Genomic DNA, 13,882 nt, shown 5'->3' with positions numbered 1-13,882 from the left:
AAATCGTTGCCGCATCAAACATTTGAAAGAGATAATCTTCAAAAAATGAATGCCAAATAATGAACTTTTGAATGATAATAAGTATTTTCCATAAAATTTAAAATTTCTGCGTAATTTCTTTAAAAAAGTAGGAAACCTCACATCATCGTAGACATGAAACAAAATTCAATAAATAATAGTATTTTTTATAAAGAAAAACTGAAAATTTATTTTCACAAAAACAAAAAAAGCAACTTAAATCGATTCATTGACAGGCATTGAAATGATTCAAATTCGTTATTTGAATTTCAGCTTCGAACAAAAGCTACCAAATAATGATCAAAATGAACAAAAATAATTTTGTAATAATATTAACAATAACAAAATTAAACCGTTTGGTACACAATATAATTAATTCGAATAAACAATGCAAATATAAATAACAAACATTAACTAGGGTGGCGTGTGGTGATGACATAAAGTTTGAAAGCAAACATCCGCATTAAAAAGGCATACACAAATAAATAAATTCGTTTACAAAACCTTGCAATTGTGTTGGAAAATGTTCAATTTTCAATACTAAAGTAAAAACTGATTTTTCCACCAATTATGTACCTAAATGTAAATAAATATGTAAATTCTGTAGAAAATGATCATCTTAAGATAGCTTATTTACAAATAGTTATTTGGTAAACTACAAACATAATTGCTAAACTAATTAGAAATGATTAATTTCTAAAACATAGCAAGCCTTAAGAGTGTCCTTAGTAATTAGAGTTAGACTTAGAGCGAACAAATGGAAAACTTAATGGAACAGTTCAGCTTTTAGAAAGCAGCTAAGTTAGTGTATGTACATATGTATAAGCTTAAAATTAAATCTGCAAACAGTTGATATGTTACACGAGTACTTGTTCTTTTTGTTGTCTGTATGTATTATATGTATGTATATATACAATGCAGCAATTGGCAGCTCACTAGTTACCTAAAAACCTAAAAGTTATCATTAAATTTGCAGCTCAACTCAAATGAGTGCCTCAATGCGTTTCAAAAGACAAAAAAAAAAAATATTAATAATGTCCCTAAAAACTATACAATATTTACAGTAAATGATAAACTACATTTTGTGTTTGCTTACAATTAGGTCTAACAAAAATCATAAAGAAGAAACAAAAAAAAAGAGATAATAGTAAAAGAAAGTAGGTTTGTAACTAAATTAATTTACACACTATTCAATTGGTTATATGTCGATATATGGTATATATAGATATACGAGTATAGTATATGTAGATATAGGTTTGTGTGATAAGCTAGTTCAACTAGCAACTTAACAATTCCATTGAGTTTTTGGCTTAACGCTAGCAAAGCACGGCTTAAAAAATAGATTGTTGCTGATTTTGTTGTTGTTGTTGGTGTTGTAATTGCTGGTTCAGCTGAAACATGGGTTGTGGCGATGTGCGGTTTTGGCGTTGTTGTTGATGCTGATGTTGCTGCTGCTGCAATTGATTCAAGCGCTGCATGTGAGAGTTGGTTTGTTGTTGCTGCGCATGCTCCAACTGAAAGCCGCCACCATTCAGATGATTCTGATGAGCATGCGCCTGTTGCTGCTGATGTTGATGTTGTTGCGATTGTGGTGGCGTATGCTGCGAGTGCAATTGCGGTTGTTGTTGTTGTTGCTGTGGCTGTGGTGTCGAGCTCAAGGAAGACAAGGAAGCTGTGGAGGACGCCGGCCCAATCCCCACTAACATTTGCGACTTGGAGTTTCTCGTGAGCGGCTTATGATTCTTGACGCCGTCGGAGGAATGTTGCCACTGCCAGCAGGCGCGACAAAAGTATCTGATATTAAATCAAAAAATCAAAAAAGTCAAAATTAATAAAATATATTAAATGTTCTCAAAAAAATGTATTAGAAAATAATTATGGAAAAAATAATGTATAAAAAAATATTTGTAAGGAAATATGCTTTTTTCTGTTTAATACTTGAATACTTGAATACTCTTTATATAATATCTTGATTATTTTTCGAAATTACATTTTTTTTAATTTTAACTCACCTAAAGCACGACAATTCGCGACAGAAGTAAGGTCCATGCTGCACACCACAGATAGAGCAGAGCGAGTCTTCGAGATATGGATCCACCTGCACTTTTTTTGTGAACTTAGACGTGCGTATTTCGATAAATGCCGCCGAAACCGCCTTCATGTACGAGCGATTGTTGTTGAAAGTAACGCGTCCGGAACCAATGGGATACTTGTATTTGTCGGTATCAATACCTTGAAACAAAATAGTGTGTATTACATTAGTTGATAATTGTCATGGAAAGGAAATGACAAGTATAAATTTTCTTAAACCTCAAAAACTGAAGGGCGGACGTGGCTAAATAGCTTCAGCTTATCTGCTGATAATTTATAAAGGATGATCTATTTCGAGGTTCCACACTTTTTTAACGAAAAATCACAGAAACTTCAAATTGAATGTGGAATGTTTTTTATCATTCGAAAGAATATTCTTTGGCATTTAGTTTTTAAAGATTATCTCTTTCAAATGTTGGCTGCGGATATGTCTCCCAAAAGTTGAGTCAAGCGCGAATCACCATTGATGGTTACGGTTTCTTTATTTTCGAAGAAAAATGGGCCGATGATTCCCCAAACCAAAATCAGCACCATACAGTGACTCGTGCTGGGTGCATTGGCTTCTCGACGATTACGTGCGGGTTTTCTGTGCCCCAAATGCGACAATTCTGCCAAATTAACCATCGAGGTGGAAACGAGCGTCCGAAGAGAAAGATTTTTCGTAAAAATTACCATCCTCGGTCAAACGATCTTCTGAAGACCAATTTCGGTAGACAGTAATGAATAGCGACAATTTCGTAAATTATAGACTTTTTACTGAAAAATAGATATAATTCAAATTAAAAACGTTAGATGACCCACCATATAATAGGTTTCTCTTATAGTAGTCTTATGTCTACGGTTCCGAAAACTGAGCATCATCATGTCGGAAAACTCAGAGATTCGATAGCGCTATATGGCAAAAGGACTGTTTTTTCTGGTTATTGGACCAAACTAATTATTTATTGATGTAGTCCCTAGTAAAAAAGAAAGTTCTCCGTCACAAGACGTTCTCGACCTAATATCTCCACAGTTCTTAAAGGTCAGCTGGCTAGTGATCTGAAAATTTTGTTGTGAGATTGATTGATTATGAAGTTTTGTGGAAAAGTGGTTTGAAAGTTTTTAACCTTGATTAGAAAATACATTATTCATTTCGAATTTTGTACTTATGGCTATCACGACTGTGTCTTAGGGCGACCATAGATCTAATTTTCTACAAACACCAGACCTTAGACTATTATCTTGACGTACATACATATTTCCACATTACTCAAATTTGAAATAATTTACTATGTACTGTAAATGTGGTCTAAAGAAATGGTTTTTTGCATAAATAGAAATCGTGAACATTTTCCTCTTATGCTCACTTTTAAGGGCGACGTTAGCTCCATATTAAGTTTTGAAATAAATATGGACCATTGATGTTTTCAAGGAGGACTTTTCGAATAAGACAATTTCCATATAGGGCACTCTATCTACTATAAAACACTATACTAACGGGTGATTTTTTTGAGGTTAGGATTTTCATGCATTAGTATTTGACAGATCACGTGGGATTTCAGACATGGTGTCAAAGAGAAAGATGCTCAGTATGCTTTGACATTTCATGAATAGACTTACTAACGAGCAACGCTTGCAAATCATTGAATTTTACCAAAATCAGTGTTCGGTTCGAAATGTGTTTTATCGACAAATTTTGTTCAGCGATGAGGCTCATTTCTGGTTGAATGGCTACGTAAATAAGCAAAATTGCCGCATTTGGGGTGAAGAGCAACCAGAAGCCGTTCAAGAACTGCCCATGCATCCCGAAAAATGTTTGGTGTGGTTTGTACGCTGGTGGAATCATTGGACCGTATTTTTTCAAAGATGCTGTTGGACGCAACGTTACGGTGAATGGCGATCGCTATCGTTCGATGCTAACAAACTTTTTGTTGCCAAAAATGGAAGAACTGAACTTGGTTGACATGTGGTTTCAACAAGATGGCGCTACATGCCACACAGCTCGCGATTCTATGGCCATTTTGAGGGAAAACTTCGGACAACAATTCATCTCAAGAAATGGACCCGTAAGTTGGCCACCAAGATCATGCGATTTAACGCCTTTAGACTATTTTTTGTGGGGCTACGTCAAGTCTAAAGTCTACAGAAATAAGCCAGCAACTATTCCAGCTTTGGAAGACAACATTTCCGAAGAAATTCGGGCTATTCCGGCCGAAATGCTCGAAAAAGTTGCCCAAAATTGGACTTTCCGAATGGACCACTTAAGACGCAGCCGCGGTCAACATTTAAATGAAATTATCTTCAAACAGTAAATGTCATGAACCAATCTAACGTTTCAAATAAAGAACCGATGAGATTTTGCAAATTTTATGCGTTTTTTTAAAAAAAAGTTATCAAGCTCTTAAAAAATCACCCTTTATATGATATTGGCTCTTACTGCATTACAGCGATTGACTAATTTGCTATTGCCATTTGTGGCAGCGGCTTGATATTAGTTGAGAAGTAACTATACAAGTTAAGTAGGCTCTGAAAAATAGGGTTTCTATAGCTTGACAACGACTTATTTATGTGCACATCTAACAATTTCAAACTTTTGAAAATGTCCATTTTTAGTCATGTTGCAATTAAAATTCTTTACTCACATAATAAACTACACATAAAATTTTAAATGTTTTATAAAAATATAGCGTAAAAGGTAAATAATCTCACCTGCATATAGCACGCCATCGAAGAGGTCATCCATTATCTTTGCGAGGCCCTCTGCGGTGAGCTTGCCATGCAATGCGCCTACAAATACGGTTTTGGTTGGATCTAATTTCTGCGACGTAGACTTGACAAAATTTGAATCGGCGATAATCCAAGGAATGACCTCAACCTAAACAAAAGAAAAAGAGTTTATAATAATTTAAAATTAGCTGATCGAAGCAAAGCTTTTTTAAAAGCTGAATAACTTACGTCCTTGGCTTTGATACGTCGAGAAGAAATCTTGAAGTAATAAATCCCACCACTCTGTGAGTCATCGACTTGTAAAACGCAGGCGGATAGTAGAGCCTTCACTTGTTTGTCGGATTCAAAGATTATGTAGACATAACCTTTCGGTTGCGCCGCTTGTTGCTCTTTGCCGGGCCACTCGACTCTGTGGAAAATTAAAACGGTCCCATACTCTGCTGAAAAGAAGAAGCACTGATGTATACTTTACCTAATTTGTCCAAATGGCTTGAATATCTGTATCAGCGATTGTTCGCTTATGTCCCAGGGTATGCCGCCGAGAAACACTTTAGGCGAGTAATTTAACATGCGGTGCGAACGCGGCGGCAACTGCCCGCTCCAAGTGCAAGTGGCATCATAGAGTGCGGCCGAACTGCGATAGAACTTTGCAACGCGGTCCAAATGCGCATCTGCGGCGGCGGCCGACTGCGGTAGCGCTTGTGGCTGTGGCAAGCCCTTGAACTGGTTCATGCCATTGCTATAGCCCTGCAGCAAGTGATTGAGCAGTGGCACCTGTTGCGACTGTGCCTGCAATAGCTTGAGCGTGTTGAATGCCTGCATATTTTGCAGCTTTGACAGTTCCAAATCGACAGCGGTGAGTGCATCGAAGTTCTGCAATTGCTGTTCGTCGAAGAGATTTGTGGTAAAGCTCGACATACCGTTATTGCCATTCCCCAGATTGCCCAGAGAGGTAGTAGATGTTTGCTGCTGCTGTTGTTGCCCGAACGGCAATGACTGCTCGAAATGCAGTGATGATGGCAGCTGTTGCGGCTGCGTTGACAGCTGTGTTAGTTGTTGTTGCGACAATTGCGATGACAGTTGCTGCTGCTGTTGCAGTGCCATTTGCGAGTCATTATTGTCTGCCACAGAGAGCAGGTTCTGTTGCGATTATAAGGTAGTAAAATTTAAGAAAAAATTTTCCATTAATAAATTTTTTACTGGGTTGTGGCAACTTACGATCATATCTATCAAATTGTGCTCCACATTGGATTGATTGCTGTTCTGACTCTCCGGCGAGTTCGAGCGACTATTCGAGAGACAACCACCAATGCCGTTGCCCACGAAATTATTTTGATACATCAACGGTATCGAATCAACCGATAGACCATTGGCGCTCGATGAGTTGCTGCCATCGCTACAATTTCAAATTACAACGAAAAAAGAGAATAATTTTCAAATATTATTTCCGATAAGATGCCGTTTGAGCAATACGTGTATATGAAATGTTAAAATATTTATTTTAAAAAAGTTAAAAGTGAGCTTTACCTGACTAAAGGTGAATTGAGAAAAGAGCGATTGTAAATAGTGGTGGGCGTACTTGGCGATAAAGGTGCAGAACAATCGAAGCTGATGTTTCTTTGAAATACCTTAAGTGGTGTGTTATTTTGTGCAACATTTTCAAACTAAAATCAAATTCGTTTCCATTTCATTTAAAGAAAAAAGTAGAAGAACATACAACAAGAAAAGGAAAATAAACAATAAATGTATTAAAATGAAAAATCAAAATCCATAATAGTCAATAATAGTTGGAGGAGAGTTTTTCAGCGCAAAAAGGCAGAGACAAAATTATTAAATGCATTATTTTATGTTAGTATGTTTTTTATTTATAAACTACTTTTTTTAACGATTTGAAATAACCACAACATTATATTTGTAAATTAATGCATACATATATTAAATAAAATATGAGCTAAGTGTCTATTTTGATCTAGGTGTCTGTCACTAAAATTTTTTGTGTCTAATCCTTGATGGATCCTTCGAATTTTTCACAGATTTCCGTTTCAGGACAGTGAATAGATGCTGGTTGGAATATACAGTAAGATTAATGAATCCATTGTGTTATTTCAAATCTGACTAAATCTTCCACTTTCACTTAGCTTCTAAAATTTTTAATGTGTTCTTACTGACCGATCCAAGTTTTTTGAAGGAATCTTTTTATTTGTGAAAGATATTATAGTTTCGGTGCACTCATGCAACCGGTACTCATGCAACCTGTTGCTACAGAGTATAATAGTTTTGTTCACCTAACGGTTCTTTGTACAGGGAGAAGTAATAGGACTGAGTCGATTTAAAAGAATTCATTGAACTAATCGTTACAATTCTTTAAACACTTTAAAATAGGCTTCTTCTGCATTGATGTAGCGTTGCCAACGTGATTTCCAAGCATTGAAGGCGTGACGGATGGCGTTTTCCGGAATAGCCTTGAGAGCCGAGGTGCATGCTGCTTGGATCCCTTTCCAACGGCCTTTTGAGCAAAGAAACAAAAAGTCCAGGGGGGGACATATCTTGGCTGTGGCGTAGCTGCGGAAGTGTTAGGATGCCGGCCTTGGTTAGGTAGCTGTTCACAAGACAGACGGTGTAAGCCGAGCCGTTGTCGTTGACTCGGCTACGATGTCTTGTCGGATCCGATTGACACTTCGTTTGAGTCTCTTTAAAACTTCCCCGTAAAACATGACGTTTACGGTTTGCCCAGGAGGAACAAATTCGTGGTGAATGCCTTTGATGTCAAAAAAGACAATGAGCATAGTTTTTACTTTGGATTTGCTCATTCTTCCGGTGTTCATCAGCGACCTTTTCTCGACCCTCCAAAAAGGTTTGGTGCCACTGAAACACACCATTTCTTGCTAAAGCAATATCTGGAAAAGCCTGCTTGATCATAGCAACTGTCTCTGTCGCATATTTACTGAGTTTCACACAGAATTTAATAGCAAACCTCTGCTCAAACGATCGCTGCATTTTCGGCTTGCACCATTCACAGAAACACGTCGCGCGAAAATGTTTGTTAGATATAGGGTTATATATACATATGTATATGTAAATGACAGTTTGTCTGTCGGTCCGTCCGTCTGTGCAGGCCGTAACTTCAGTAAAAATTGGCATATCTTGATGAAACTCTTCGGAGATGAGCGAAAACGTATGAACGTATGGATAATCCTTCCCTGACAATGGTATGCCTGGTTAAGTCGGGTCAATACTTTCTGAGCCCCCATATACCTAATATAAATATTTTCGAATTTCTAGGTGACTTTATACCGCAATTAGTGGCGAATGACACGCGTGATGTTTTGCTCCAAGGTCTGAATCGAAACAGGATTGCCCATAGAGCGAAGCGATGTCGCTTGGTAAGTTTGAGCGGCTTCAGTTCTTGTTCATAACTGTAATTTGAACTCTTTCAATTTAAGAGCTCGTCGTAAAACGTCTATCCGAGAGGTTCCAAATCGACTCTCCACAGTCCCAACTACGGTTGGTATATTTTATTTTCTTCACTGCATGCTGGACGCGGTCTATTAGTAAACAAAAACTTTGATTCTGCTTGTAGATTATTTTTATTTTGTATTTTTAATTTTTTTAATCAAGACGAGAATATGATATCATGTAAATGGCCGCCGCCACAGTTGATTGTCGTTTGAGCCCTTTTTATGGCATTTTCCATCACTTTGGCCAGAACTTCCGGCGATAGGTCCTCACATTCTTGACGGATGTTGTCTATAAGATATGCAAGAGTCTGAGGCTCCGTGACATAAACCCGCGACTTCAAAAAGCCGCACAAAAAGAAGTCTGGAGCGTTCAAATTAAGCGATCTTGCTGGCCAGTACAAATCGCCAAAACGGGAGATTAGGCGCCCGAGAAATGCATCCTTCAGCATATCGGTTGTGGCACGTGCAGTATGTGCCGTTGCACTGTCTTGTTGGAACCACATGTTTTCCAATCCCAATTCATCAAGTTGCGGCAAAAAGAACTCGTTGATCATTGCCCTGTAGTGCTCACCACACCACTCACAGTAACCGTGCGACGTCTTCGAAGAAAAAAGGTCCAATGACTCCTCCAGCGGAAACAGCACGCCATACAGTGGCTTTGAGCGGGTGTAATGGCTCTTCGTGGGTTACACGCGGATTTTCATGACATCATCAGCAACAGCAGCAATATTCTCTGCAGAACGGCTACTCCGGGGTCTGCCACACCTGGCAGCATCTCATGTTGTGCCAGTCTCTTCGAGGCGAGCGGCTAATCGTCGCAGTGTTTCACCAGTAGGCGCCGAACGGCCAGGAAATATGCGACGAAATTCACGTTGAGCCAACGTCACCGACCTATTATTGGTCAAATAAATAGTCACCAATAACCCGCGTTCTGGAGCAGTGTAGCGTACCGTTGTTTATTTACGTGTATTTCGCAGAGGTCAATTTCAAAATTTAAAGCATCTTCTGATAGGAGAATTACTTTTGCGCCACCCTATATACATATATATAATTGTTTGGTTGCATCCGAACTTAGCCTTTCCTTAATTGTTTTTTTTTTTTTAATTACTATTTAAAGAATTCTAACTGTATATTTCTATACTCGTATACATTCCTAATATTGGACTAACTGCATATTTTTTACAACAATAACTTACAGCAAACTTATAAGCGTGATTAAGTAAACTACATCAAGGCATGTAAGCAGTTATGTACTTCTTTATATTGTATGTTAGTTAAGCATATTTATATTTAAGTAAAGCCGCAGTGCAGTGCAAATGGGTGCATTTAACACACTACTGTGCAAAATAACAAAAACAATTAGCTGCAATATTATTACGGTTATTTGGTGGCAGACGCTAGCTGATGCCAAATAGGGCAAAGCTTTTAACTTCCGATAATTCGCAATAAAAATACTCACCTGAAAGATATCAAAAGAATTCGCTGACAGGGTACCGGGCGAGGCAGAGGATTGCGATGAACTCGGTGTTAATGGCGTGTAGGCGGCCATCGATGTAGACAGCGTGTCCCCATTGGTGCCCAACAGCAACGGATTTGTGCTCGATTTGCCAAAGCCAAGGAAATCATTAATGGCAATCGGAGGTTCTATTGGAGAGATAAAAAGTAATGAAGGAGCTTAATATATATAGAATTTGAAATATATTTTAATATTTGAGTGTATGTTTTTGGAGCTCAATAATTTTGAGTTTGATTTTTCATTATATGCTGCTAAAGCTGAAAAGAAGGAGAATGCATTTATTTTGTCATATGCAGAGTTCCGCATTTGCCTACATTAGATTTACAATGATAATGAGCGGACGCAGCTCCGTTCTAATTGGTTGACAGGCTGCTAACTGCCGCTCACACTTAAAAACCCAAATAATGACAAAGTGCAAAACAACGAAGAATATTTTTGTACGCTAAACAGGGTGCTCCCTGCTATTTCTAACCAAAATTCGTCTGCGGAATCGTTGCGAATGTTGGAAAAGGCTTACGGTGATTCAGACGGTCGAGAGATAGTTAAAGACATGCCTCGTTCTGGACGGACCTTTGACATCTTCAACTGTTATAAATAATAAAAAAATGAAGGATCAGACGCTTGAAAATCGTCCGGCAAGAGTTAGAGAGATGGCAAGAGAGCTCGCGATCTCTCGTGAGACCGCTCGAATGATTTTCGGTGGATATTTCGGGTATGAATCACATTCGTGCTTGACACCTACCGTTAAAACTGTTTTTTTTTATTTTTAAAGAGTACCGTGGACAGATCTCTTTGGACGTACTTGATCGTGCGAATTCCGATCCCACATTTATGGAGAGCATTATAACTATTTGTGAGTTTGACATACAAACAAGTTAACAATCATCGGATTGAAGTCAAAAAAACTAGTAAAAGCTGCTAAAAAATCAAGGTTCGACTCGTTGAAGAGATAAAGCAAAATTCGCTGAAGGAGCTAAAGGTTAACCCAAAAAGTGCTTATGAAAAGTGTTTCGAGGACTGGAAGTATTGTGGTATCAGTGTATTATATCTGGTTGCGATCACTTTGTAGGCGACAAAATAATTATTTATGAATAATTAAATATTTTGCTTTTCTACAATTTTCGTATGCTTTTTTGTCACAATGTAAATCAAAGTAGACCGAGAATGTCCAGTATAAAGATAAATCCCTAATTTAACAACCTAAATTAACAATTTTCTAAATTCTTTTTGACTTTATACCACATAAACCACTTAATATGTTAGCAAATTCAACGAGTGGCTCTTAAGGAGGGAGCCTGCTTTAGAAGCTTAAAAAAATTGATTATTTTTTTTGCTTAAATCTCTTTAAAAAATATCTAAGAATATGTCCCCAAAGTTATAAATGGAAATTCGAAATATTTTCGAAGCTAGAAGGAAAATAGTGACCGAGCGTCTAGTAGATATATGAGCGATTGAGCAGAAAGCGAAAATTTTGACGGGCGATTTCTCGGTTTTTAATTTTTACGATTTTACTGAATTAGCGGGCAAGATAGAAAAAAAAGTAACCGTCCTATCGAAACGAATCAAAATGCGTTGGATTTGGAATTAAATTTTTTTCTAGATGAACCTAAAATTCCTTAAGAAAGTTAACATTAATCGGTTTTTAAACGATTTAAAGTAAATTTTTTTAAAATGCATTTTTTTTTTAGTCTGCGAAAAATTGTTGATTTTTTCACTTTTTGTTGAATTTTTTTGGTTCACTTAGGAATTAGACTTTTGAAAATTAAAAATTTCTTTTGTTTTTTTGTTTGAGATGAAAATTGCGACCTATATCTTGCCCGCCACACAGAAATTGTACACTCGAGGCGCCTCCGTAAATTTCTTCAAACATGAAGAATATCTAATGTATAATAATAAAAAAATTTGAGAGGACTCTTCAAATATATAAGAATAAATTCTAAAAGTTTCATTTTAATCAGACATTCCTTTCCTTTCCAAAAAAATCTTTGAAAATATAGATTTTTTGAAGCCTCTAAAGCAGGCTCACCCCTTAACAATGTAGCTGAAAACTCTATATTCACCAACGACGACGAAACTGTCAAACGATTTAGTGGAGTTGGTAAAAAATTATACTAATGGTTTCCTTTTAGTTTATCGCTTCCCTTGATCACAGTGGTGTGTTTCTACATGAACAGTCAATAAGGAATACTACTTGAGCATTTTGAGTCCTCTACGTGAAGCAATTCGTCGAAAATGATCTGAGTTGTGAAAATACATGGATTTTTCACCACGATAATTCGTCATCACTTTCTAGCATCATTATGACTGCCTTCTTGGCCAAACCAGGGTTATCATTTAGCCACCGTATTTGCCAGATTTAGATCGCTGTGAAATCGCTGAGTTCATTGAAGCCATCAAAAGTCATTCGCTGTAGACACTAAGAGCCACCTCAGCCGAAAATTTTATTAGATGTTAACTTGCTTGTTTTGGCTCAAAAGAAACTTTTTTTCAAGGTAATAATAAGGATTTGTTTTAAAATACGTGAAAATGTTTTTTTTTTGTCAGTTGGTGACAAATTTGAAAATTCTGAAAATATGCGCTCGGCTTTGATATTTAACTATTGCTTGCTTGTTTTCCCTCAACTTTCCCTATCAATTGTTTTCATTTCTTTTGAAAAATACAACATTAGCCGATTTTTTCCAATCTGACAACTCTAATCAATACACCCTTTATTACGTATACGTATAAGTGCAGTAAATGCAACGCTGTATAAAATTCGTTAAACATGGCGACAACTGAAGTCAATTGGTACTAGGCGTATAACACGACAGCTTGGGGACAACGCTGAAGAAGGCTAACAGAAACAACAAACAAAACAGAAATATATTTACATGCAGTGCGTGTGTGTGCAATTGTTTGTATGACTTGCACTCGAAAGCAAGCAATAATAATGCCTGTTAATGCAATGAAATATGCCCACAATAAATCAAATTTATCTGTAGTAATTTTTATTTCTGCAACTATTAGTATTACTATTGCCGTTGTTGCATGCAACCATGAGTGCGTTGTTTAGTTGTTGTTGGCGTCGCCAACACAGCCGCATTCCCCAATGTGAGCAGCTTCAAACGCACACATATATATATGTACATATAACGGTATATTACATTCTTAAGTATGTTGCCATAATATTAGTTCGACTTTGCCGCCATTTTGCCTTTGACATTCTGCATTTCCTTTGCCTACTCTTTCAGTTTTCTTTTAAACTTTTCAAGTATAAAGCAAATATAATAAATTAAAAGCATGCATGTGTATGTGTGTATGTATGGTGTGTGTTTTTCCGCCTTCGGTGCTCAATTCGGTTAGAAGGCGATGGCGTTTCATGCCAATAGGCTCAGTAGCGTATACTTGGCGTCCGCTCAGCATAAATACTGGCCAAATAATATATTTCTTCGAATTTTTCATTGCCCACAAGGCGCACAAACACAGCAAACCACTGAAGTATATGCAAATATAATTAACTGCAAATATATATGTATGTATGTGTGCAAATATTTGTACGAATTGTAAAGTATATGCGTTGTTTGTATGTGTTTATTGTCGGTCAACTCGCTTCTAATGCTGTCACAGCGTTCAATTGCCAAAATCGCCTGAATATGGTGTTGGTCGAAGGATTCTTCAGTTTTGAATGATTAAATCAATATTTATTTCGATATTTTCTATTGAGTTGTATATATTCTTTTAAATTCGTAATTTAATTTGGGTTTGTGCTCCAAAAAAAGAGAGTGACTCGAGAGTGGTGAAATATGAGTGCTTTTACTTACCAAACATATAAAATTATTACTTCTTAGAAAGCGTTACCATTCTGGGATTTTGAAAAATATACAATAAACCAATCATCAGAATGAAAATTTAGATTTCTAGTGGACAATTTTATATAACATCGGTGTCGTCAGCTGGGCAGCGGTACTGTCCTAATTAAGGGACCGGACATTCCATGCTCAGGGTATTTTACTTTACATATACATATACAAAATTACGAGTGATGGGCATGTACCTGAAATGACCGGTCTCTTAAGAGTAAATTCTGACATCACCGTCGCTCAAGAAGTGCGAT

General features: G+C 37.0%; 1 protein-coding gene across 1 annotated transcript in view; it reads right to left on the bottom strand.

The window, feature by feature from the left end:
- Positions 1-1,444: 1,444 nt before the first annotated feature.
- LOC105231889 (uncharacterized) overlaps positions 1,445-13,882 on the bottom strand; it is a gene marked incomplete at its 3' end in the record, with an annotated part of 65,573 nt that continues 53,135 nt past the window's right edge. The window contains 8 exon segments of the mRNA XM_011213395.4: positions 1,445-1,812; positions 2,031-2,250; positions 4,798-4,963; positions 5,044-5,224; positions 5,288-5,955; positions 6,034-6,211; positions 6,343-6,479; positions 9,733-9,917. Of these exon segments, the coding sequence (XP_011211697.2) occupies positions 1,445-1,812; positions 2,031-2,250; positions 4,798-4,963; positions 5,044-5,224; positions 5,288-5,955; positions 6,034-6,211; positions 6,343-6,479; positions 9,733-9,917 (2,103 nt within the window).

Source organism: Bactrocera dorsalis, chromosome 2 (assembly GCF_023373825.1).
Source record: "Bactrocera dorsalis isolate Fly_Bdor chromosome 2, ASM2337382v1, whole genome shotgun sequence".
Classification (NCBI taxonomy): domain Eukaryota; kingdom Metazoa; phylum Arthropoda; class Insecta; order Diptera; family Tephritidae; genus Bactrocera; species Bactrocera dorsalis.
The sequence above is the reverse complement of the archived record's forward strand: the minus strand, read 5'-3'. Positions and strand labels throughout refer to the sequence as shown.